Genomic DNA, 25,386 nt, shown 5'->3' with positions numbered 1-25,386 from the left:
CACAAAAAAAAAAAAGGGAAGGTGGGAGCAGAGAGTATTAGATTCTATTCTCCTTCCTTCCTTCAATTCCAAAAGTCTCTCAACTCTCAACCACTCTCCTAACAACAACACATCTCTCTCTCTCTCTTCTATTTTTTTTTTTTTTTTGTCAAAACTCTCTCTCTTCTATTGACTGCCTAAACGTAGCGAAGTACTTGCTACAATCATCCATCATCATAACGTTCGTCAATGATCAATCTGCTCTCATCTCATGTCCTAATACCACGGTCACGGTCAGGGTCAGGGTCACCGTTATCTCTCCGTTCTTAACGTCCCAGTGAGGCAGGGAGTCGGCCTGCCCATTCTGCCCCACCCATGACCTCACTCCCTGCTCCTTAGTCATTCGCTACTGCCCCTACTTAGTTTCCCTCTTTCTTTCCTGTATCTAATGACTCATCAAAAACTTGGGTCGGCCCTCCCAAGTCCCAGGTCTTTCTCTTCAAACCCTCTGATTAAAGATCATTTCATCCAACGGTCAAAACCCAAACAAAGTCTTCACACTCACTCAACCCTGTCTTGCATTGCAAATTTGCAATTACTCCACAACAACACAACCCTTTTCTGCAGCTTGAGCTAGCTAGGCTTAGATCTTCCCCTGAAGAGAAAATCAATTTTCTCCCTAGATTTTGCAGGTATGTACTCAGCTTCTTTTTCTTTTCCTTTTCCTTTTTCTTTCTTCCCCAGCTCCCTCCTCCTTTCTTTCAAAGCTTTTTTCTAGCCAAAATTCTCTTTTTCATGAACAAGTTTTCTGCCTGCAGCTTATTATTCTCAGGCAAAAAAACTCCTAGCTCTCATTTTTCCTTTCGTTTCTTTCCAGTTAAAAAACTACCCTTGGCAGGGTAAAACAATCCCAAGAAGAAACTAGATTTGGTTGTCGTTAGTTTACTGCTGTACATTGTTCTTCTTCGTACTGCACCTTTCGCCATTATTCAGTGTAATCTTCTCTTTTAGATCTCCATTAGTCCGTCTCCATCATTATCTGAACTCAAATATATGAATTTTGTAAATATGTCTTCCCTACTTATGAAGTTGCTGTCTTTCCTATTCATAAATTCTTGTCTCATGCTCAATATTTTTGTCTACGTGAAACTATTCAATTTTATGCTAGCTGAAATTTTTTTTTTTTTTTTTAAGTTTCTTACTGCTAGCTAGCAGTAACGAGAAATGAAATCTTGTCCTGTTTCAGTAATTAGTAGTGGTACTAAGAGAAAAAAATCTACTACTTTTGGCTCTTTCTTTTCTTTTCTTTTTTTCTTTTCTTTTTTGTGGGGAAAAATCTTAACGTGACGGTTTTTTTTTTTTTTTTTTGAGGTTTGTGGTTAGAAATTGTCGGAATATACTAGGAAAAACGGTTTGTTTTGTCCGAGGGACTCGGAGGAGAGATCTAACGGTGATACGAGGTTTGATGTTTTCTAATGTCAGGTTGCTAGCCGTACAGATGGAGGTGATTGTTAAGAAGCCCTTGCTAACGTGCGCCGAGGGTGCTCTGTCCTCGATTTTCACTACGGCTACTCCTCCTGCTTCTTTGGTCAACGTTCAACTGCTGTCCTTGGCTCGAGTAAGATTTCATCACTCCCCTCTTTCCATTTCTTTCCCTTTTTCATTAATTAATTTTGTCACTTTTTAATTTCAAATTTTTTTTACAAAGGCGGTCCATTATCAATTCAATTTTTCACTTTGTCATGATTGGACGGGATTTTCTTCCTCTCTCTCTCTCCTTTTTTTTTTTAAACTTTCATTTATTTTAAAGTGTCTTTCAAGGTTGTTAAGATTTTAATATTTATCTAGTATTTTTTTTCTTGAATTAATTTTTTATACACTCATACAGTATAATAAAAATGGTGCAAAATTTGAATCTAAAATTTAATTTTTATATATTTATCATGATCTAATAAAGATAAAGATAATGTATATATATAAGATTTACTTTTTCTTTTTTTTTGAGTTTAGTGAATAATGCTAGTATTGCTTATTTTGTCCTTTAGTACTATATTAATTGCACTATTTTCCTCATACCGGACGTCAAAGGGAACATGAATTTGGCTTTTATATGCCTTTTAGAGTTCCGGGTTAGTTGTTGATGGGTCCCGATTTGAATACTACAATAGTCTACCACCAATCCCATGCGCCATTATTATTCTATTCCCTAATTCTAGACTGAATTTTAAAACAAAAATGGTGAAACCTCAAAAGCAAATCATTTCAAACTACCGTGGAGTGGGCAATAAACTATTTGCAAGTTAAAAAGAAATAGTACACTGCTTTTGAGTTCATATTTTGTTCCGGGCGTTAAGCATATATTCGAATATTCTTTTGAAATTATGAGAATATTTTGTAACACCTTTTTTTATAAGCATTTTGCTTTTCGTACACAGGGGAATAAGGATCTGTGGCTTTATTACATTGGCAACTATGCTTTAGTATAAGTGTTAAGTGCAGGTTAAGTTGCATGGGCTTCAATGGAGAAAATTGTAGTAATATTCCAACAAAACCTGCATTGATGGCTGAAGCTTCTTTTTTGGCAAATGTTTTTGACGAGGATGAAACATGTTTTTGTTACACAATTGAACAAGTTCCTCTTCACCTCTCACTTCACTTGTGTTGTTGTTGTTGTACACTTGCTAATGGTACACTTTGTCGTGAATGGCAAGCAAATTACAGGATCTTTTTGGGTGGTTGGCGGCAACTGAAGTGAAGGGTAAAGGAAACTCTGATGACCAGTTGAAAGTGGTGGATGCAGAGCAAGGGGATGGAGATGAGCAGAACGACGGTGGCAGTGATAATGGGGAAGGTGACTTCCCGGATGGTGAAGAAGAGGTAGGCCCTGAGGATGGAGGCGGTCCTGGAAGCAATCCCAACAGCAGCAATGGCAACGCCAAGAAGGGCCCTGGAGGAGCTGGTGGTGCGGGAGACGAGAATGGGGAGGAAGAAGATGGAGAAGATGGTGATGGACACAATGACCGTGATGATGACGACGATGATGAAAACCAGGATGATGATGATGATGATGACGAGGAGGAGGAGGATGATGATCGCGAGGATGAAGGAGATGAGGAAGAAGTGGCAGAAGAGGATGCAGAAGACGAAGAGGAGCCAGAAGATGAGGAAGAGGAGGAGGCCCTCCAGCCTCCAAAGAAGAGGAAGAAGTAGATGGCTCGAAAATGAAAATGTTACAACTCCCCTCCCCGTTTCGAGCAGCCCCCCTTCTCTTTTAACCTGATGGAAAAATAGGTCTCTGACCTTCTGATCGTACTGTAGCTGATGAGTATAATTATGAACATCTTTCATTCGAATGTTTTAGAGAACTTCCCAACTTTATAGATTTGGCCAATTGAGCAGACAACTGATTTTTGGTTACTTGATTAAAAACATGATTTTCTCCGTCGTTGACCTTCATTCTCACTGAATTTCAGTCATTAACCTTTGATTCATCCTGCATACCAATCTGCTATGATGTCTCTCCTTGTTCATCTTAACTCTCCTGCCGTTTATTGAGTTTCCGGGTTTAGCATAATTACTTTCGCCGTGCAAGGACATGAACATGATTGTTTTCCAGAATGTCAAGACATAACATACCACCGTTTTAATTTTTTAACTGCTCAATACTAAAAACCTTACCAAGAACATGGGCTAAGGGGGAAAATTCTACGAGACACTGCTACGGACTTTGCTAAGGGCCATACATCACTAAAATCAGGTCGTCTTTGCTCCCTAATGTTGGAAGGGTTCTCGCATGAGTATACCATACAGTAGTAGCAACATAACAAGACAGTAACTATAACTACCTTTTCCTACATTTTACGACTTAAACAATTGGGAACTGTCAATATACATAGCTTTAATGCTACAGGCAAGCAGGAATTACCATATATAGAGTTCCATATACAGAGAGAGTCTATTTACATTTGCCAGGCAGAAACTTGAGGAGTTATTCTAGTTTTGCCGTCAAGTGCCCTGCAACGCTGAACCTACACACGAAACCAGTACAAAAAATGAATTGACAAATAGTTCTGAGGAAAAACAAACGCAAAACACGTTGAGTAAAGACGTCAGAAGTTGAGTAATAAAACAAAGTAAAGGAACTTGATCTTTTTGACCTTTAATGACAATATAAAGCACCAGAAGACCAACCAACAAGAAGAGAAACAGCATTTGGGGCAAATACAGAAATGAGTAGTACGTTCCATCTGCCCATTTCACTAGAAGAAAAACTTGCAGCGGTTAATTTGTATAAAGGATTGGAGGAGTAATAATCAAAGACGGTCTATTGGTATTTAAGACAGCAATTTCAGTATAACCAAATTATCGATTATGTTAGAACATTGCTAGCATTGAGTTCAAGACGAACACTGACAAACAATTTTCTGCACTAGTTTAGACTTCAGGTTGCTTGGCATAAGCAAAGTACTGTTAAGTTCTCTTGTACTGTTTGAAATTTACTCCCAGGAACCAAGTATATTGACCAGCAGTGTTCCAAGTCGTTCATAAATATAGAAGAGAATGTGATGATCTAGAATTGACCTCTTCTTGCCTTCTTTAGAGCTTATGAGGGGCGAGAAAGCTTATAATTGTAGTATTCCATTATCCTCTTGAACAACTAATCATTTCTTTGTGGCATCAATAAACATCGCTCGTGTCCAGTGCTCTACATCTTCAGTTTGTGAAGGCGGAGGAGGATAAGTTGGATGCTCAACAAGATCCCACCCTTCAATGAAGTTTTCATTCTTTCCAATATCAGAAAATTCAGTGGGGAATAGGAAACTGGAAGCAGAACTCGGAACATGGCTGTCAAAAACATTTCTCTGCATGGTGAAAAGATAAAGAAATTCAGGTTACAGGACGAACTCATCATAAAGGTGTCTGCTATTTGTCTGTTTATTAACTATTCTTGGATAAACCCAAAAAAAAATTGTTTCCCAGCTGAAAGCAGCCCACAGGTATCATAGACACTTGATCTGTACATCCTACTCCTACTTTCTTGATAATCAAGAGCGACAGAACCAATCTTACATTATCTAATTCTAATCTGAGTGTCAAATCACATCCCATTGCTCTTATTTGTTACCACCTGATGATCAGAATATGATTTCATCATATTTTCATCATGGTACTGTGACTGAAGGAACCAAACTAGAGTCAGACGAAAAGTTTTATCCGAAGCCATCATTGCCTTTCTGCATGAATCAAGAAATAAATTTGATCTTCCAATGAATTCAAGAAAATGTTGATATAGAGCCCGCAAATACTGATAGTACTAAGAAACAAGAAGATACTGATGCTGCAACAATGGAGCCAGACAGAATATGTATCAATTCATTATAAAGTAATTACCTTCATAGGGAAGGCATGTGCACTTTCCACCAAAGTGCTTGATGAACTAGCTGAATCTACCTTCCATACAGACTTGTTCAACTGCTGGGCTTGCTTGGATGACCTGAAAACCATGTCAACATAGATAGTCCAAAAGAACAAAGCAAAGTCTAGTCTGTTAACATAAAGGATAAATTTCTGGTGAGCAAAAAACCTCGAGGCATTGGTAACAACATTAAGTAATTTCCCTCTTGTATCAATTCTTCACACAATCAAGTAAACCTGGTAAAGACATCTTAATTGGTTTTTGTATTTCCAGGGCATTTCTCAACCTTAGAGGGATGAACCAAATAGCCCACAGGTCATTTAATCCTAGTTGTAAAGCATACAAGTCAACTTCAGCTACTGCAGCTGAGGTTGGTATAGATTTAAGATGGACTGAAATCAAACAGAGTTTGCCATTTTAGAACTTTCAACTCAAATAGAACATAACATTGTTGCGCCAAGAATGGTGCAAGTTATTCAAAGTATGGTCAATGGAAGAAAAGAATAAGGTACCTTGAAGAAGCCATTTTCGAGGAAACAAAAGACCGCACTTGCTTGGAAGAAGAAAGGATGGACAACAACCTCGAAAATGCTTCAAATGTAGAAGCCTCGGCAGGAACTTCCAAACACAATGAATTATAGCAGTATGCAGTTACACATGCCACGCTTTTCTTGAGAAGGGATATTCCTTTCTGCAAATCATTGTGTGTTTCAATAGAATGAGGGGAGGCAGACGAGTAGTTGAAACTGCTACTACGAGAAGAATCCAAATGAGGTTTCCTATCTGATTCCATCGAAGCAACACCAAAGTTACTTGAGCTTCTATCAGACCATGAGGTTTCCCCACTAGTGGAGCAAAAATTTTGGCGAGGAATGAAAAGAGGATATTCGCTGCTGCATTGCATAAACACCAACAACTAATTAGTAGCAAGACTAAGTAATTCACAGTCTAAAAGGGGCCAGTAATCTGAGGCCACCAGAATACCTTCTTGAAGATGGACGAGCGTCCCAATAAGAATCTCGTTGCCATATCCTAGAGCATGAACCCTGATAATAGAAAATAGCAAAAGATGGAGAGAATATTAACTCCTACAGTGACAAGCAAACTCCCCATCTTACTGCAGTTTCACAAACACAACACAGAAAAATGTGAATAGGAACACGGACATGGAATCACAACGTTAATAAGCTTTTAAACTGTTTAGGCTTTAAACACCATCATCACAACAATTCTCTCCCTATGTAACTAACAAAGTAGATATCATGAGGAAAAGTCCACCTATACAACCCAACTATAGCGATTTCTGATTGTCTAGGAGTCAAAAAGTACCTTCAACAAGAACACTGATCTTCTTCTAACAGAGGGGACAAAAGCAATAGGTGAACTTGTTCATTAATAACCAACTGAGATTCAGTTATCAAAGCCAAGTATGACGTATGTAAGTAAGAGATATGATAATTTATTTTCTTAAATACCATAGCTGAAGGAACATTGAATTCCAACATGTTTAGAGCATGCACAAGGACTTTTGCATGCAATTGCTGAAAACAAGATTCCACATTTCTGTCTTTCTCTGTACATGCATGATATCTGATATTCTGACCTTTCAAAAGCATATCAATAAAAAATCCACTCCAGCAGAAAAGCATGTGTACAAAACATACACAGACAACTAGACTTTTGCATGCTATAATCTCTATAAATGATTTTCACCAGTTCTATCTTTTCCTGTAGATGCATGAGACTTGACAAATATGGATGTGAAGAGTGTATAACAAAACTTTACCGCTTTATCTAAGTTTATATAGTAAATTCACTATGAGTTGCAAGGTTGATCTAAAATCAGATAATATAACTACTCAATCCAAACACCAAAGATACCTCTCCCCTAAAAAATCCTTGCAAGTTACTGGTATATACATGGTATAAAATTATACTTAGTGAACATATAAATGCAGCCACAAGTATTAAATTATTAAAAAGAGATGACTAATGAGCATACCGCAAATCCTGAGTTATGAAGTGCAGGGGCACAGACATGATGAACGACAAGATTCAGAAGCTGCACCATGTATCTGATTTCAACAGTTGATTACTATCCAATAGAGAGAGGTAATATATAATATGCAAAACAGAAAATCTTTTGTTTCTCAGAATTTTAGAATAATGATAACTGAGAGAAGATAAACATGATTGGATAATATACATACATGCATATATGTCCTGAAAGTGTCCTTTACATTCTTCATTGCAGGTCTGGAATAAAAATGATCGACTTGGACAAGCTAAAACTATTAAAAATATGGCAGATATTCCCGCTTCAAATATGTGATCAAGTGGTCAAAATTACATAACATTGCATCAGATGAAACTTAACGAAGAGAAAAATGACTAAAATTCAGTTACAACTGACTCAAAGACTTCCTTCCTAATTATTATTTTCTTTTTCGAGATTACCCAACACTTTATTCATGTTCACTTTAACCAAACAACCCCTGTTTCAGCAGCAACTAATTCTTGTACCAACATTATGTTCATACAGACTGAAGGAAGGAGAGATTTGACCATCTACTCGTGAAGAAAAAGGAAACAATGTAATTTGAATGACTGCCACTGGATAAATTATATGATATATACATTAAACTCGCATCATCCAATGTAGCAAGCATAGATGTATACAGTATAACAATTACCCCAAAGAGGCGGCAAGCTCATCACGTGGAACAGAATGTGGATCAAGTCCTCTAGGTAAGCGTGCATTACAAATGGTGTCATATTGACCAGTGAAACCATCTTTTCTATCACCATCAACATTCAGCTGCACAGCAACAAGAAAATTTAGTCTTATTGAATCTCCCCTGGTCAGAGCATGGCAACAAGGAAAAAAAAAAGACAAATAACACTAAAATAACATCTGAATCTTACCCGACGTAATGGGAATAACTTGCATATCTGTTTCACAATGACAGACTGGTTGTCTAGGAGTTCAGAGGTAATTGCCATCTGCAATTGACATATGCTGTAGTATTAAATGAAGTTCACCAAAAGTTCTCAAGATAATGATAAACAATATGTAGAATCATGTCCCAACTCAAGTCAAAAGCCCGAATGTATAGGGTAGAGAAACATCTTACATGTCCAAGACTCTGTGTGCAAATAAGATTAGGATAGAACTTTTCCAATTGTTCCACTTGATTCTTTTGCAGCTGCAATGAGATAATCATCAATAGAAATTAAATTATGCAGATCCCAGAAACTCAATTATCACTTTCCATAATGTATATGCATCTGACTGAAAAAATAAATTCCAGAGTTAAAATATGATACCACACTCATGGCTGACTCAAGCAATTTATACTTGGCATCTAAATCATGAGACAACTCCTCGATCATTGACTTTCCTGCACAAACATCAATTAGTCTAGCAGCTGGGGGAAAAATAAAAAAATAAAAAGATACTAATTAGCCTTGTTTTGCATGCAAAAAGTAACTCAATAAGTTTTCAACCTTGCAAAACTTCTTGTTGTCGAAGATGGAGCTTCTCCTTCATTTTTATAAGTTTCTCCTTTTGAAGTAGCAACCAACTTTTCTGATCATCTGTCTTTCCCTGTCGAGTGCAGGAAGATATATGAAAATCATTCAAAAATGAGTGATGGTATGAATAGGTCAGGTCATCCATCAGAAAATTCATATTTTACATCTGCCAAGGCAAAATCGAGAATTGAAATTCACAATTTTAGTTTTTTCTTTCAAGGTAGGACAAATTTTAGGTGACATTCGAGTATTCCCAATCCCACCACTGCTCAGTCAGCGCATCACGTTCTATGTCATTTTCTTAGTCCATAACATCTTATGAGCACACGTAACAGCTGTTCTCATTCTCTGCCTCTCTTTCTCTACCCTCTTTCACTATTGTAAATAACCCAATTCCTTCTCCCTCTCTCTCTCTCTCTCTGTTCCCACAGCTAAAAGTTTGAAAACCATGCTCCCTAACAAAATAACATTCTTAATACTTCTTTGCCAATAGATAGAGCTACATATATCCTAAGTTTTCAACATCACACGTAACCATATAAACAAGCGCGATTCCACCAACATTGTCAGCTAAGTTGAGAATCAAAAAGCTCCCATATTTATGTTAGCATATAACTTACAAAAATAACCAAGTGCAAGCCAAGTAAAACACAAGCTAGCAAAGACCAAAAGAATGCTGCAGGCACTCAAACCTTTGCAAGAAGGGCTTCGCTTAATTTTGAATATAATGCATCCTTCTTACTCTTCAGAGACTTTAAATTAGTACTGTACTCATTCAATCTGCACATGCAAAACAGATAACAAACCATGAAGTGTAATTAAAATTCCAAAAAAAAAAAAAGAAACAAACAAATTTTTTGGGAACATATTGGTCTCTGAATTGAAATACCTGTAATTTACGCAGACAGGGCAGATTGAGGCAAGATTGGAGCTGTCGCAGATAGCACAGCTAGTATTGGTTCTTCTTGTCATTGGCATCAGCTGAGAATTCATCAGCCAACTGAATATTTATCTAGAATTTGCTCCACACTGAACCCTAGATTGACAAACGACGCCGTTCCCGATGAATTGCAAAGGGGAAAAAGTTGCAGGCTTGCAGCTCATCGGAATCAATAATACTGGAAAATAATCAATCTTGTTAATTTAGGAGAAGAAAGAGCTCTGAGGCTAAAAGTAACTTAAACTGCACGTACACCATGAATTATACGCGTATACGTACAGTACAGTATACGTAGAAGGAATGTAGAATTGATGGGGGAGGTGTTGTCAGAGGCAATGGTTTATGTTTGCTTTCAGTGTATTCTTGACCTTTATTAACTACTACTAAAACAAATCTTAATATAAATAATTCAAAGTCCTTTTTTTAATGTGCTGTAATTACAAAAATTTGATGTAAATTATCCATTTAGTTGAAAACAAAAAACAGCCAAAATCGGTGACAAGGTAATATTTCAATGAGTGTAACAAAAAAAAATATGACAAAAGAATAGAAAACATATAAATAGGAGCAGTGAAAATTATTTTTTCTCTATATACATATTATAAAAAAAATATTATGTTAAGATTTTTATATTCCTTAAACTTCTAATTTAACTAAATAAGAAACTTCTGTATAAAAGTTGTTTAGAAATGATCACCTTCTTATATATTTGGCCTTAAATTTAGATACAATTTAATAAACTCAATCAAATTACTAGCATTTTTTTTGGTGCAAAATAAGATTATAAAAGTCGAAAAGAGAGGATTTGAGATCTCTTGATTAATTTGACTAATATCACTACTAGTTAAACTCAAATTAATTTTGGAATAGTATATTGATATCTATATACGTACCTTGGGATGATGGATCAACGGTAACTGCTCATCCACTGGGTCAAGGGTGATTTTAATCTTGGGTTGATGAGGCCCAATGTGCAAAGCCCATATATAGAAGCCCAAACATAGTGCATTATCTGATGGCATACCTTCTTTTTTTTTTTTTTTTTTTTCAGGGAAACCGGCTTAGTATTTAAGGGAAGTCCATGATTTGTGAGGCGCGCATTAGGTCTACAATTGGAAGTAGAAATGGGAATGGTATAAGAGGACGTTTCAGTCCATATCACAAAAGTAGGGTTATTTTGCCATTTGCTCATCTCGCTGGTCTAGTCCAAAGTTTTAAGGGCTCCGGATCTTTTATCGCACTTTCATGTGTTATATCCCTATTACACTATAAATCTTGCAATATTATGTGTATCTTTCTTGTGCATTAGGTTAAATTCATACGTACTTGGTGTACCGGTTACATCAACCCAATGAACATATTCACCAAATAGTGCAAGAGTTACGGCATTAAATTAAGTAGTAGTGTAATTGAGATGTAACACCCACTTATGTAATAAAAAATCCATTGTCAAGATTAAAGTCCTGTTTAATAAATCAGTTCAACAGTTAAACTTAACGAATTCAGATCTTAACATGTTCAAACTCGTTTAATAACCAAAAATTGAATATTTGAATTAATTGAGTGGCACTGAATTTTTTGAGCAAAATTTGCTTCCAAAAATAAGTGACGAACTATTCACTTATCACTTAATACGATATACGTTCAAATGTATCCGATTTAATACTTAATAATTTAATAATTTAAGAAATTCAGATTTCAATTTTCAGACGTCAATAAGTTCTACCAGAGTCAATCTTGGCTATTTGGTTAATCCCTTCCCTCAGTATGTCGACACTCACCACACAGTCGCTAGCCAATATTCAAGTTCTCTCCGGTAGTTAAAACCTCCAAAGACCAGACTTAGAGTGGAGCTCATGCAAAATATGTATAATATGTAGTATAAAAAGAGTAATTAATGAGGTTTTGGCATACATTTGGGTTATCTAACCAGCAATACTGGTCAAACATTATTGACGGATTCAATTCAATTACGTCACTCGCTCACATCTTTGTCCGACGCCTGAAGGTCTACCAAGTAAATATGTAATATTACATTTTTCAGCATTATTTCTAGAAATTTACCATTTTGGTTATAAAAGCTTTAGTTATTTGTCTTTAACTCTCTCTCTCTCTCTCTCTCTCTCTCTCTCTCTCTCTCTGAAAAATGGACTTATTGGTAATTATCCTGTTTAAATACGTGATATTACATTTTTCTCTAATCTATGTAATTGGTTCAACGCCTAATTGCTAACGTTATCAACCAATTAATCAAATATGTACATACATTCTCAAATACTCTTCCATCTTTGACATTAATTATCATCGTTAAGAAATGGTCAAAGGGCCCCTTTTTGCATTATCATAAGCAAAGACTTAAAATAATTGACCAAATTGTCTTCTCAATTTGGCATAATATGCATATCAAACATTCTACATGGATGTTTCTTACCGTCCAATTCTGTCTTTTAAGGTTGATGAACTTTCAATAGTTCCTAAATTAGGATGGAAATTTTGTAAGGATAAGCTGTAGATGAATGACAAAAGCATCTGGACAAGAAGACATTCTCGAACTCAAGACTGCAAGCTTTAAAAAACACAAGAATATCAGTCTTTGGAGTTACTTGAACTAGATTCCAAGCCGGCCATCTCAGTTGGTCAATACCCACTTGGAGCGAACTTTTGCACGAATACAGTACAGAACAGTAGAATACCTTCATTTCTTGGAAGCTATAAGAAAGAAAATTCCAAATTTTTTTGCATGAATAAAATGAGCAACTTGAGTCTTGATGATGAGGAGCAGATACATAATAGATTATGAATCTAGAAGAAACGAGTCAACAAACAATCAACAACTGTCCAGGTACGTGATATCCATTGAACTACAAAAGTGGCCCTCACCAACCTTTCTATATATATATAGTATTTTCCTGGCCTGCTAATTTGCTCACACGTACAATTGCAAATTGCGGAGTGCAGACGACCCTTTGGTCTTTCTTGCAAGAAAAAATGGGTGCTCTGTCTAAATTCTTCTTGTCTCCAATTTACAAAGCCACTTCAATTTGCTTCTCTAAAGTTCTTCCTGAAGCTTTGAAGTTCTTGATTTTATCTGCGGTTATTTTATGGAGTTCTTACAGGCGTCAAAGCTCTAGGCACGAGTACATGGCACAGATCGACAAGCAGAGCTGCAAATTTGTATACAGAAAGAAGTTGAGGCCATCTTTGGAGGCAACGGAATGTTCCATCTGCTTGTGCGAAATTGAAGAAGGTGATGAAGCAAGAGAGCTGCATTGCAATCATGTGTTCCACAAGAATTGCCTGGAGAAATGGTTGCAGCGCTGTCGTGCTACTTGCCCGCTTTGCCGGAGCTTGGTGGTGCCTGAGGAAGTTGCCTCGGAGCATAAACGATCACAGGCTGAACATCAGCTGCTGAAGAATAGTGTGGAGGAGGAATTGGCTCTTATGTTGTTGTCTACCATGACCATGAGTGGTTGGAGCTGTCATTCTGGGTTCTAATTGCTCAACAAGATTGAGATATCTTCTCTCTTTTCTGGGATTGGCAAGAAGGGCAGTTGAATCAAACACCCCACCAGTTAATGCATTATGAGCAACATATAGTTGGTATAGATGAGATATTCTTTGGTTTGGTAGGAAAGCATTTGTACAAAATGGTGACTCGCAATTGTTTCTAGGATGAATTACCAAAATTATTTTTAACCTTATCTTACCTTTTTATACGACTGATCATTTTATCATCCGGAGTACAAAAAACTGGGGAAGAATCAAATAGGCTCTAGCATATATGGCCATATACAAATTTAGACTTTAAGCACTTGATCAAATTCTCTCTCTCTCTTTTTTTTTTTTCTATTAATTATGAAGAAGGAGTTAATGGATTCAAGATCCTAACATTTGACCAGCTGTTAAATTGTTCTAGGACCGTCTTGTCTGTCTCCATCATGGCCTGCATTGCATTTGCAGTACGAAACGCACGCCGGATAGTTGCTACCAATTATATTCTTCCACGGCCCGCGTACGGGAGTGGTTGGCACCGGAGAAACCTAACCTTTTTTTATTTTTTATTTTTTTTGAGAAACGATAAGTGGGAAGATACCTAACATAATAAGCCAAAAAATGAATCAAATTATTCGATAGTAAAATCAAATTCAATTTGATAAGAATTTATTCCAATTTGATTCGCAAACTAGTCATATCAATCTTGAACAGCGATTTATATTCAATAACATTTAAAATCGATAAAAAAAAATCGTTCAAACTCGATTTAGTAAATAAACAAGTCAATTTTAAACAAAATTTCAAACTCGTCAAAATTATCAAACAAATTTGATCATTAGAGTGTTCGACTTGATTAAACTCGTTTACATCCCTACTTTGAAAGGGTTGAATTATAGTACTTATAACATTTTGCTAAAACATTAAAAGGCCATTAAGTTCCTAGGCTAGCCAGAAATCATTGGTGCACCTTATGCCAAGGATCCTAGTGACAATTGCACCTATAATTATACATATTTTATAGACACTAGTAAAATATATATATATATATATATATATACCGACATAATACCGTGCAAAAGTATAAAAAAAAAAAAAAAATTCTCACCCGTTGAAAATTATACCCAACAATTATGTTACTAGTATTTATATTTGTGGTTTTATGTAACATCTAATATTGCATGGTACAATTGGGTGGCATTAACAATTGTAAAGGCCCTTAACCCAATGTAAAGGTTGGCAATTGTCAGATCAAAATCAGGACCAGCTCTACGTTTGTTACTTTCATCGTCGGTTGTTGCCATAATTTTAAGGATGCAAACTTTTTCCACGCTTCTGCACGTGGTTATGTGTGTGGGCAACCAGGGAGAGTGAAGTTACGTGTGAGTTGACAACCTCCACAGATGCATCACAACTGGACAAACAAGCAATGGCGAAAACTGCAATCACCGTACCACATCATTATTATTGTACATGTAAAACGTGGAGAGATACAACGTTCTTGGAATTTGGGAAAACAAAAAAACATTACGAACGTGGAATAATATGATGATAGAGACACAACATGAATAATTGATAACTCTAATTTATCCAACACTGGTTTGGTCATTGGTGTAATGATGATAAAGGCACAACATCCCATGAATAATATCCATTCATTACTCAATTCGCAGCCAAAGGTTCTACTCTCTGAGCAAAAGCATTCAACCCTTTCTTTTGCTTGTTCAATATTTTTGTAACAAGTACCAAATTGTTGCTCCAAGCAAGCTGTCAATAGAATTCTGAAGTTTTTGGTCTGGTCTTCGACTCTTATCCCCCTAACTGGCAGCTCAATCTTAGTCTTATTTCCCCACTAATTATAGCCGCCAGGGTCTCAGCTCAGCACATCATCCAAGACCGTGGAATTCAATAATGGTTTCTAAGGAATCCAAGAGAAAATCATTTTCCCTGTTTTCCATCGCAAAACACTACTCTTAGAATGTTCCGTACTCCGGACTGGACAAATACATGCAAGAAAGTTCTCAGAAGATATGAACGCAAGCCCGTATTATTCTGCTATTAAAGATGGCAGAAAAAACCGTAGGACAGCCCAAAGGGAAGGAGCCGTCAACTGTATATTTGGGAGCAAATGATGCCTATGCGATCTATTGACTCTATAAACAACGTTCAAACATGGAAAAATTGGAGCTATTCTACATATAATTTGTATACAACTGCAGAAAGACCATACGAAGTACCACCTTTCAGACATAATCCTGCTTCTTGCTTTGAAACCCGAAATAGCTGAAGCAAAGCCATCCTGACTGTATGACGCAAATGAGGTTCCTAAGCTGCAGTCAAAAACATGAAGCTATGCCCAACTTCATGGAGAAGCGGTATCATTGACCTTCGCGGCCACATTTCTTAAGTTGTGGACGGAACACTGATAGTTGAGTAAACAGGTCGGTAACATAACAAAGGATTGACATCTTGGCTCTCTTTCTCATAGATCTCAAAGCTCCTATTAGACATATTGATGCCCATTCAAGCCATAGAGACAACTCTTTATAAGCGAGTGATTCTTACAAGAATTTGTCCTGGACTAGCTTCGTCAACTCTTCTAGCTTTTGGATTATTTTTGGGCTCATCAGGTCTCTAGCTTCCCTTATAAGCGTGCCTTCTCTGCTGAAATGATATGCATCTACCACAGTCCTAATCCAGGTGTGGAGCTGCTCTGGTGTCCTGTAAAACAAGTAATAGAAATTTGCATAAGTTACGGAATGACAAAATGAGAAGGAAAAAGAAAACCAGCTAAGGAACTGTACACCCTAATAATCTAGTCATGCATGCAACACCAGCCAAACGAATACCAGAACATATGTGCATATTTTAAAAATTTAAAAAGTAATGAAAGGGCAGTAAATCTGCCATGCCCATTGGCTTTAGTAGTTAACGCATGCTTGCACCTTTTATTACCACTTCAAGGGTTAAGCTTATTAGACTCACGTATAAAGGCAGTCAACATCCTTTCCTTCAAGTTCTTCTCCCGGAGTAAAAGCATCTTTTAAAGCACTCATGCGCTCCTCAGGATCTTCAATTGTAAGAAGATACTTCAGTATCCTGATTTCTTTCGGCACAAGCCTCTGAAGATTGCCCCGTGCTGTCATATACAAATGATACAGTACATCTTTCACCTGAAGAAAATTGAGAACTTGAAATCATCAACTAACAGATCTTGCCTACAGCAAGCTACCTGGTAGAAGATAGAAACTAAGGAGAAAAATAAACTTATATTCTTGAAAATTCAGATGCACCAAAAAGTCAAAACAATGTCATAACCAAGCTCTGAGCAATTTAAAAGCATTTTTTTTCCTCTCCAATCAACAGGAAATGGATAAATAAAAAGAGACAGACACCTAAGACAATCAATAGATTCCAACCTCATCTTTTGTCATGGTTGATTCTTTTGCAGCGGACCAAGCTTTTGTGATCATCAGAACCAAAGCAGAATCAAGTTGATTTTTCTCAGCCAAACTATCAATCTTCCTGCAAGCAGCATCTACTGAGGGAGAATTGATTATATCTTGAAATTTCAGCTCTGCAGCATTTAGAGCCTCTATACTTTCTGTAGCAGTATCATAAGTTTGCACAGCAGCCAAGCACATATTCCCAAGCTTAGCCACAGCTAAACATACACCAAAACGGACATGTTATTGAGACAACTATACTGTCTAAATAAAACAACTTGTCAAATGGTCTCTGACACCATCACAAGATTTAAATGTGGGGCAAAATATCAATGAGTTTGAACAACCAACAGCAACTTTGGTGCAAAGATCTAGGTAATAGAACATGACTGCTGCAAATGCAGCACCAGTACTTTGGATTTCAGACTGCAAAGTTACTCTTAACCTAAGTTGGAAAAAAGTGAAAACGACTTTAGGCAAGAGTGGCATTTGTTACCACGTTGTCAATGCAAATATTGAAAGTTTCAGCTTTAGCCACAAGCCTGGTTTCTTCAACAATCATAAGCAAGAACAACACTTATTAGCACTCCATGACCAAGATCAATGCAGCAATACTAATCTCAACAAGGATTAATATCTAATTTGACAGTTTCGCAAGAATTCACTCAATTTCACTTTATATTCTGATTAAATATATGCTTAGAAGAGGAAGTCAATGTGTTTTTATTCAAAATGAGCACCAACATCACAATGTTCCTTTGAAAATGATTATAGCTAATGCCATATGACAGAATAAAGTGGAAGTGAGGGTTCAAGATGGAAATAAAGGGGCATCAATCTAACCATTTTGTTCAGTTGGATTGTCATAATAAGATTCCGCCACAGCATGAAGATGAACGAAGAATTCCTGTGTAAAATCTTTACGACGCTTTGCAACTATTTCACTGATCTCAGATGGTGATTTTCTGATCACTTTGAGTAGTTCCTCATGCCTTTGAACATCTTCATCAACCTAGGCAGCAGAATTCCCCAGTCACTTTCCATACTAGCGAAAACATCATATGCTCCAAAAGCTTTATATGGCATAAGATAGAAAACCATTAACAATAAAAACAGGTCCATGATATCTAAGACCATAAAAATCACCTATCCACTAAATCCTCTCAGTACTTATAGAAGTGTTCCAACCAAAGAGAAGATATGAGCGAAATTCACTCATGCAGAAAGGTCAATCTGAGCAGAAACTAAAACCAAGCTCATGAAAGAGCTTAAACAATATCCTCCGAAAAATTTTGAACTTAAACAGAACCTTCAGAGTAGTTTCATAGAATTCGAGCAGCAAATAAGACTATAAGAGTATCTACATTGTTCCAGAAGCCACTGATCTGAATATCTTCCTACTGGAGACAATCCATTTTGATACACAGAAATCGAATGAAACAAGCATTATGAGCCTTCTATACCAACTTCATGTAAAAGGAAAAGCACTACCTCTTTGAGCTTTCTTGCAAGTCTGAGTAGCTTGTGCTTCATGCCAGGATCATTTTCAGTGTCAGCTCTATCCTGACATTGCTGATAGAAATGAGGTCGGATACTGTCCCATTCTCTGCTAAAAGCTAGTAGCCTTCGCCAGTCAGTTGGAGTGGGCTTGTCAACCATGAAAACTTCAATCAGCTTGTCACAAACTCTGGTCATTTTTTGATCATCCAAACTTTTTGCAGCATCCTTCTTGTCAGTCTCTTCTTCTTTGCTTGTGGTAATCCCATTACTAGCTTTAAGGCCAGAGTGTTTAGCAGTTGTCATATGCTCTTCCACAGAATCATATGGTACTCTAGATGTATTGCCAACAGCGGCTGCATGAAAAAACTCGTGTAGTCTGACTGTACCAAGTAGCAAGTAAGAAACTATTAGCCAAAGGGGGAGGATTCGTATTGAAAAACATGGATTCAATGGTCTCTCATCAAAGACAGCCATAAAAATGAACTTTCTAATCAACATGCAACTATTTGACCAGAGCAAAATATTGAAGTCTGCCACCAGGACGAAGATTTGAAATTTCTTGCTATATTAACATAAAGACAGAAATTTGACTTTTTCTTTAAATTTTGAACAATATTTCGTGAGTAAAGTAATCATTTTCGTTTTTTGTGGTGGTTTTTTTTGTTGTGGTGTGTGGGGGGGGGGGGGGGGAGCAACTCGGGTTACCTTTAATTAATCATTTCAAAGCTCAAACTTGATTGTTTTCTAAATGAGTTAAGGAAATGAAAAACCATCACAGCTCATGGTATAGAATAAAGTAACTTGAAAATCTGAATAAGCACATAAATGCTCCACTAGTAAAGTTCATCAATAAAAAATCATGACAAAAATATCAAATTCGAGATTAGTCCTTGTGATAACAAGAAAATGGTTTTACTGAACATGTCAATGGATAGTTACAAAGCCAATCATCAAACCCATATCCTAGTCGGGATAACAAACAGTTGACCATGAGGGCCAATTATCACCACATAATCTATTAAAAATTTGCAGAGCGCTAACAAAAATGTAGCATTTCACATTCCAACCAAAACCCAGCTCTCAAAAAATCAAACCACATTTATACCAAAAAAAAAAACCCACCTCAGAGAAGTCCTGAATATTCAAGCTTTAAGCAGTAACATATGCTTATTAAGAGAAATAGAAGATATTTTTAGCTTGACCAAAACAAAATACTATCTACAATGGGGAGAAAAGGGCGGAAAAAGCTAAACTTGCAATAACTAGCACTAAACTATGTCATTCTTTTTTAATTATTTTGGATAATTTGTGGGAGAATCAAAAGAGAGTTAAAGACATAAAAGAAACGGAAAACTAAAGTTAAAGTTCCGTTTTTTAATTACCCTGGGATTTTGAAGCCAAATATAGAGACTTTGAGAATGAATTTCTGACTGAAAATAAAGATGGGTAGAGGCTTCTTGAAGTGAAAGAGAGTTGTGGCTTCGGGAAGACGATATAAGTTCCCAGAGATGCAGATGTTGATGCCAACTCCATGGCTGAGTGTTATCTCCCACTTCAGGATTTCAGCAGGACTTCGCTTCTTTTTCTTGTATTACTTCTGGGAATTTCTTCTAGTTGCTTTGCTCCTCGGTTTGATGCAGAAATGGAAACAGGGGATACGACGCTGTTTTGATGATGAGGATGTCGTTTTGCTTCTAGATACTTTTCCTCACAACTCCCTTTGAAGGTCTCTTACTTGGGATATATATAGCCATACAAAACTAGAAGACCTAAAGTGAATTGGATTCACTTAAACTAGAGACCTAATGACCTAAGTAACTTCGACTAGAGAAACTATAGAAATTACTAATGAAACTACTAATCGTTTGACTCAATAACCTTGAGCAAAGTGATCAATGTGAGTTGGGCAGATTGCAATTCTTTAGGAGGGGCATGGGTTCATCATGTTTGCATCATTTTTTTTTTTTTTATCGCAACGATAGAATTTTTATAATCTAATCTAACATAATCTAGGGGAGGGGACGCGAACGCTATGTGAGTAGAAAATCTATCGAAAATGGCAAATGAAAACCATCACATATTGTGACAATTTTTTTGGTGGGAGGTAAGGAGTGACCACTGGGCGGCTTGCTTCTAGATACTTGAGTTTCTTTTTTCTTCTTCTTCCTTTTCTTCCTTTTTTTTTTATTTTGTTCCCTTCTTAATTTTTTTTTCTGTACAAGACCCTCAAATAAAAATCATTTCGTCTATGGCTTTCCAAGATAGCCAAAAATTTCAATTAGCCCCAAACTGGAAATTTCTCAATTTAGCCCCATACTTAACTCTTCAAAGAAAGGCTTTCCCCAACTTTAATCCTCGGTGACTTTTCAGTTTGCATTGTATTGTGCATATGCCACCACTTCCAACATTATAATAAGAAACTTAAGATGGTTGATTCTAATTTGATTGATACATATAGTTTGGTGGTCGTTCCTGGTTAAATTTTATAATCCTACATATACACTCTAAACTAATTCACCTCTTGAACTCGTGAAATTTGTCCTAAAGATAAACAAGCTATTGTAAATCTATTTTAACGTATACAATTACTGGTTATTATTCATTTTGCTTTCAACTTTAACAAGAAGCAAGAACGATTTAAATAGATAACCAAAAGAAATTATAGGCTGTAAATACTATTTGTATAGCTAAAAATAGGATAAAGAAGAGCAATCCGAACTCACGAAAGAGCTTGCTTATTCGCATCTTCATTCTAATTTCATTGCGATTGAATTACAAAGATTGCGATTGGAAATGAAATGCTGCATGCAAGTATTTGTTTTTGTTTTAGTTATTTTTCTTAAATTTAGCCTTTTTAGAACTTTAGTAACTATAGGATCATATTTTTCATTTGGTAATTAGATTGAAATTGATACTACAAGAATAAGTTAGAAAATAGAGTTGGCTTCTGAATATATAGAACCTGTTTAGAATTTCGTTTTCTTGGTCTACTTAAGGACTTGATCCCGTGCTTTCCTCTGATCAGCCGTGTGGATTTACTCTCCAAGAACTTTGCCTCCTACCGTTGGCCGTTCTCTTGTTCTATGATGGTTAATTGGTTTGGGAAACTGTCACATCTTCCGCTGCGCTATTAAACGATCATGGAGACATTTGAAAAAGTTCCAGGCAGGAAAGTCTTTTTCCCATATAAATTTTCCTAGATACTTTGAGATGGACTAAACTCAGAGTCAACAATTTTCTCAAGAATTTGATTATCCCTGCTACTTGATTATTCATGAATGATTGCTTCTGTGGATCAGCTTTGACATTTAATTCAACAATGCTTGTCAACTGAAAGAAGATGGAGTGGTTAATTATTTTGATTTCAACTTTCAAGATGCCACTTTATGACATTATCAGTCAACACACATTTAAGTTGCACTTTTCCACTGTTCCATAACGTTGATATTAATTAAACTTTCCTTCATTTCCTTTGGATTCAGGAGAGATCAGCTTCAAGAAATCAACTACACTACTAGTAAGTAGTTGTTGACAAGTTTGTCATCTTGCCGTCTGCAAGTAGACTTGTACAATTGCCAATTGCAAAAGATGATGTTATGATAGAGCAAGAATTCTGAACAATGATGTTAATGAGAATTTAAATATTTATTGGCACGCATAATTACAAGGGAAAAATACTTGTCATGGAATCTGGTTGAGTTCAAATGTTAGATTCTATCTGTGAGTTAAAACAAACAAATGATAAGCATCTTGCATCTGTTCAAGACGGTGCTATGCCCCGTTTGACAAGTGAGTTTTTTGGGTGTTTGTCTAAAATTTTACTGTAAAAATTGTAGGAAAAATTTTTGAATATTTTGAAGTGTATAGTTTAAAAATTTTGAGAAATTTTTTGAGATTATTGTATCTAAAGTTGTTAAAAAACTTATAGCAAACAAACTTGGCCAAAAACTTGCTTGCCAAACAAGGCCATGTTTTTCGTTCTCCGTGACCTAGGACTTCAAGAACCAGCAATTAATTAAACCCAACTCATCCACCTCTCCCACATGTATAATAGGGCTATTTACCTCTAAAATTTTCTGCAGGTATTGAGTTTTAATTGAAATGTGAAGTAAATACGTGCAAATGGTTTAGTTTTCAGGACTCTACCCCGCTTGGAGAAATGGATCCCTCTTAGTGCCGGCTACAAGCAAATAGATTAGCTAAATAAACTAGGTTGGTGGATTTTACTTCTTGTTAAATTGGACTACTAGTTATGTCAAAATGTGACATTTTAGTTAACCAGATAAGTGCAGTATAGTTTTGTGGTTTACATATTTGTACTTTTTAAAAAAAAATAAATTTGCAACGTTTTACCGTATATGGACATAAGGAAAAGAAATGATTGAGTGTTTCATCAGCATACTACACACTGGACTTAATTTCTTGATTAACAATATGGGTTTAATTTCTTAATTAGGGACATGCCTAGAAACATGCTTTTACGTCTAGAATGCATGACATCTCATTAGACATTAGGTGAGGAAGATTACGATGGACTTATTCTTGTACTCGAAATGTATAGATGTCACTCTTTTTGGATGCAAGATGTTTATATAACTTTACTCCAATTGATATGAAAGAGAAAATAAATAGAGTTGTATGCTTGAATATGATGTAGAAATTTTTCTGATTGGGAATTAAACAAATCAAGTAATTCTTTAGAAGTCAGCAGTCATGCTTTTAAAAAAAAAATGTATTTACTTTATCTCTCGTAATATATGAATCACAATTGCATCACAAGACGTGCTCCACTCGGCCAAATAAGAGATACTATATTTTGTGAAACAATAATCTGAATATATATAACAAAGCATTAAAAAGAAAAACAAAGTGGAATTAAATAATCAAAAGAATTGACGGGCAGCAAAATAATCTTTAAAAAAAAAAAAGAGGGGTAGTAAAATAATCTTGGTTAACCATCGACTTCTACGGATGAGGAGGGTTAAAAGAGATACGTTACTGCCTTTAGACCAAATGATTGTACCGCTGCACATGATTTAAATTTTATTGTAATTATAAAAATTTAAACCTGTGACCTGCACCATATGTAGTATTTCACTCGGGGCTAACTCTTCAAAGACAGTTAGTTTCGGGATGAGCATCCTTATATAGCAAGACTGTAGGCTTGTCACCTGCCGATTGACTATTTGAGACAAGTATTTAAAGACTCCAGAGTCCAAACCAAGACATATTTTGAAGACTCGAGTGTGAATTTCTCATGGTATATTATTGGTGTTGCCTATGATAATAAGGGACATACATGCATATATGAACATGTATGTTAATGTGATAAAGACCTCATAGGCATCTTTGTACTTACGTGTGATGATGACAGGTATGTGTGCAATATTTGTAGTCTGTTATAAAAAAGGGATAATTTCAGATACCTCCCCTGAGGTTTCTGACAGTCTCACTCTCCTCCCCTGTGATTTTAAAAATACCACTAACCTCCCCTGTCAGAATTTTATATCCATTTCTTACATCATCATGGTGAAAAAGACTTAAATACCCTTACAAGTTTGTTAATATTTCGTTCAGCATAATCATCATGAATGCTGTTAAAGGCACCTTCAAGATGGGGGCTTATAAAATGCTCTCTGAAGTTTCACCGCTTATCCAATACAAGGATTTTACCTCCAATCATCCCCTTCTTGAAGCCCTTGATGATGCAGCAAATATTCACATTATAGACTTTGATATGGTGCAGCCACCACACCCACCGTCTATTCCCTTCTTCATACTAGTACACTAGTTTGTTGACTTGTGGGAGTATTTGGGTTTTGTGAAGATGTCTCTCCTTTCGGATCTCATTAACTTGGATCTTTCTGAATCCACGCAGAAAATGATTGCTGAATATGTTTGGATCGGTGGATCTGGTATGGACATCAGAAGCAAGGGCAGGACTTTAGATGGACCAGTTAATGATCCTGCTCAGGTTCCCAAGTGGAACTACGATGGTTCAAGCACTGGTCAAGCCCCTGGTGAAGATAGTGAAGTGATCTTATATCCCCAGGCAATATTCAAGGATCCATTCAGAAGGGGCAACAACATTCTTGTTATGTGTGATGCTTACACTCCTGCTAGGGAACCTATTCCAACAAACAAGAGGTACAATGCTGCAAAGATATTTAGCAGTCCTGAAGTAGTTGCAGAGGAACCTTGGTATGGAATTGAGCAAGAATATACCTTGCTGCCGAAGGAAGTTAATTGGCCTATTGGATGGCCGGTCGGAGGATATCCTGGACCACAGGGACCATACTATTGACAAGGCTTTTGGTCGTGACATTGTTAACTCACATTATAAAGCCTGTCTCTATGCCGACATTAACATAAGTGGCATCAATGGAGAAGTTATGCCAGGGCAGTGGGAGTTCCAAGTTGGTCCTGCCGTCGGCATCTCTGCTGGCGATGAGCTTTGGATGGCTCGCTACATTCTAGAGAGGATAACTGAAATTGTTGGAGTGGTCCTCTCTTTTGATCCAAAACCCATTCAGGGTGACTGGAATAGTGCTGGTACTCATAATAAATACAGTACCAGGTCGATGAGAAGTGACAGAGGATTCGATGTTATAAAGAAGGCTATTGAAAAGCTTAAATTGAGGCACAAGGATCATATTGCTGCTTATGGAGAAGGCAATGAACGACGTCTTACTGGGAAGCATGAAACAGCAGACAATAACACTTTTTCTCATGGGGTGTAGCAAATCGCGGAGCCTCTGTAAGGGTTGGCAGGGACACAGAGAAGGCTGGCAAAGGTTATTTCGAGGACAGGAGGCCTGCTTCAAACATGGATCCTTAAGTTGTGACTTCCATGATTGCAGAAACAACCATTGTGTGGAAGCCATGAGGCTTAAACCATTTTCTGCTGCATCATGGATTTATTCGCATTCTTGAACGCTGGAGTCAATTAGATGAAGTGTACGCTCTTATCATTCTTATATATCAGCTTCATTATCCTTTGTCTGTGTGTGCCAATAATCTGACACAAAGCAGTGGAATTTAATTAGTCCAATGGTCGGTTGGTCCCGGACATATGATTC

General features: G+C 36.6%; 4 protein-coding genes and 1 pseudogene across 11 annotated transcripts; 3 read left to right on the top strand and 2 right to left on the bottom strand.

Moving 5' to 3' along the window:
• The first annotated feature begins 273 nt into the window (after positions 1-273).
• LOC140015713 (uncharacterized) lies at positions 274-3,382 on the top strand. Of its 2 annotated transcripts, none has more exons than XM_072068512.1 (3): positions 274-671; positions 1,462-1,597; positions 2,701-3,382. In XM_072068512.1, the coding sequence occupies exons 2-3, from the start codon at positions 1,478-1,480 to the stop codon at positions 3,187-3,189; spliced, it is 609 nt and encodes a 202-aa protein (XP_071924613.1). In that variant the 5' UTR covers positions 274-671; positions 1,462-1,477; the 3' UTR covers positions 3,190-3,382. The 2 variants fall into 2 exon arrangements, with proteins under 2 accessions (XP_071924613.1, XP_071924614.1); XM_072068513.1 differs by lacking the exon at positions 274-671 and adding an exon at positions 759-973.
• A 337-nt stretch (positions 3,383-3,719) lies between these two features.
• LOC113713291 (uncharacterized) lies at positions 3,720-10,237 on the bottom strand. 7 transcript variants are annotated; one of them, XR_011822332.1, is made up of 14 exons: positions 9,819-10,234; positions 9,622-9,709; positions 8,903-9,002; positions 8,723-8,796; positions 8,530-8,601; positions 8,321-8,398; positions 8,089-8,213; positions 7,398-7,470; positions 6,380-6,441; positions 5,908-6,288; positions 5,371-5,473; positions 4,561-4,841; positions 4,137-4,238; positions 3,720-4,007 (listed from the first exon to the last, which is right to left on the bottom strand). XR_011822332.1 is itself a non-coding variant. In XM_072068510.1 (12 exons), exons 1-12 carry the CDS (start codon positions 9,920-9,922, stop codon positions 3,939-3,941), a joined length of 1,329 nt encoding a protein of 442 aa, XP_071924611.1. In that variant the 5' UTR covers positions 9,923-10,237; the 3' UTR covers positions 3,720-3,938. The 7 variants fall into 7 exon arrangements, 3 of the variants coding, with proteins under 3 accessions (XP_071924611.1, XP_071924610.1, XP_071924612.1); XR_011822334.1 differs by lacking the exon at positions 4,137-4,238 and having other exon boundaries at positions 5,908-6,285; positions 9,819-10,237; XR_011822331.1 differs by lacking the exon at positions 4,137-4,238.
• A 2,395-nt stretch (positions 10,238-12,632) lies between these two features.
• Positions 12,633-13,570, top strand: LOC113713193 (uncharacterized). Its single transcript, XM_072068372.1, has 2 exons — positions 12,633-12,711; positions 12,986-13,570. Exons 1-2 carry the CDS (start codon positions 12,638-12,640, stop codon positions 13,362-13,364), a joined length of 453 nt encoding a protein of 150 aa, XP_071924473.1. The 5' UTR covers positions 12,633-12,637; the 3' UTR covers positions 13,365-13,570.
• Positions 13,571-15,392: 1,822 nt separating this feature from the next.
• On the bottom strand, positions 15,393-20,023 carry LOC113713268 (uncharacterized protein At4g37920). The gene is made up of 6 exons (XM_027236947.2): positions 19,690-20,023; positions 18,299-18,687; positions 17,651-17,819; positions 16,781-17,025; positions 16,347-16,534; positions 15,393-16,082 (listed from the first exon to the last, which is right to left on the bottom strand). The coding sequence occupies exons 1-6, from the start codon at positions 19,838-19,840 to the stop codon at positions 15,923-15,925; spliced, it is 1,302 nt and encodes a 433-aa protein (XP_027092748.1). The 5' UTR covers positions 19,841-20,023; the 3' UTR covers positions 15,393-15,922.
• A 4,052-nt stretch (positions 20,024-24,075) lies between these two features.
• LOC113713757 (glutamine synthetase nodule isozyme-like) lies at positions 24,076-25,386 on the top strand (annotated as a pseudogene).

The sequence above is a fragment of the Coffea arabica genome, chromosome 10c (assembly GCF_036785885.1).
Source record: "Coffea arabica cultivar ET-39 chromosome 10c, Coffea Arabica ET-39 HiFi, whole genome shotgun sequence".
Taxonomy (NCBI): Eukaryota; Viridiplantae; Streptophyta; class Magnoliopsida; order Gentianales; family Rubiaceae; genus Coffea; species Coffea arabica.
This window is presented reverse-complemented; position numbering and strand designations above follow the sequence as displayed.

Coding starts and splice junctions, on each gene's coding strand:
- LOC140015713 (XM_072068512.1), top strand. CDS start 1,478: ATGGAGGTGATTGTTAAGAAGCCCTTGCTAACGTGCGCCGAGGGTGCT. Junction 1,598..2,700: donor AACTGCTGTCCTTGGCTCGA/GTAAGATTTCAT, acceptor AGCAAATTACAG/GATCTTTTTGGGTGGTTGGC.
- LOC113713291 (XM_072068509.1), bottom strand. CDS start 9,922: ATGAATTCTCAGCTGATGCCAATGACAAGAAGAACCAATACTAGCTGT. Junction 8,399..8,529: donor GCACACAGAGTCTTGGACAT/GTAAGATGTTTC, acceptor TGTCAATTGCAG/ATGGCAATTACCTCTGAACT. Junction 8,214..8,320: donor AGTTATTCCCATTACGTCGG/GTAAGATTCAGA, acceptor GTTGCTGTGCAG/CTGAATGTTGATGGTGATAG.
- LOC113713193 (XM_072068372.1), top strand. CDS start 12,638: ATGATGAGGAGCAGATACATAATAGATTATGAATCTAGAAGAAACGAG. Junction 12,712..12,985: donor AACAATCAACAACTGTCCAG/GTACGTGATATC, acceptor GAGTTCTTACAG/GCGTCAAAGCTCTAGGCACG.
- LOC113713268 (XM_027236947.2), bottom strand. CDS start 19,840: ATGGAGTTGGCATCAACATCTGCATCTCTGGGAACTTATATCGTCTTC. Junction 16,535..16,780: donor CAACCATGACAAAAGATGAG/GTTGGAATCTAT, acceptor AATTTTCTTCAG/GTGAAAGATGTACTGTATCA. Junction 16,083..16,346: donor GATGTTGACTGCCTTTATAC/GTGAGTCTAATA, acceptor CTTGTTTTACAG/GACACCAGAGCAGCTCCACA.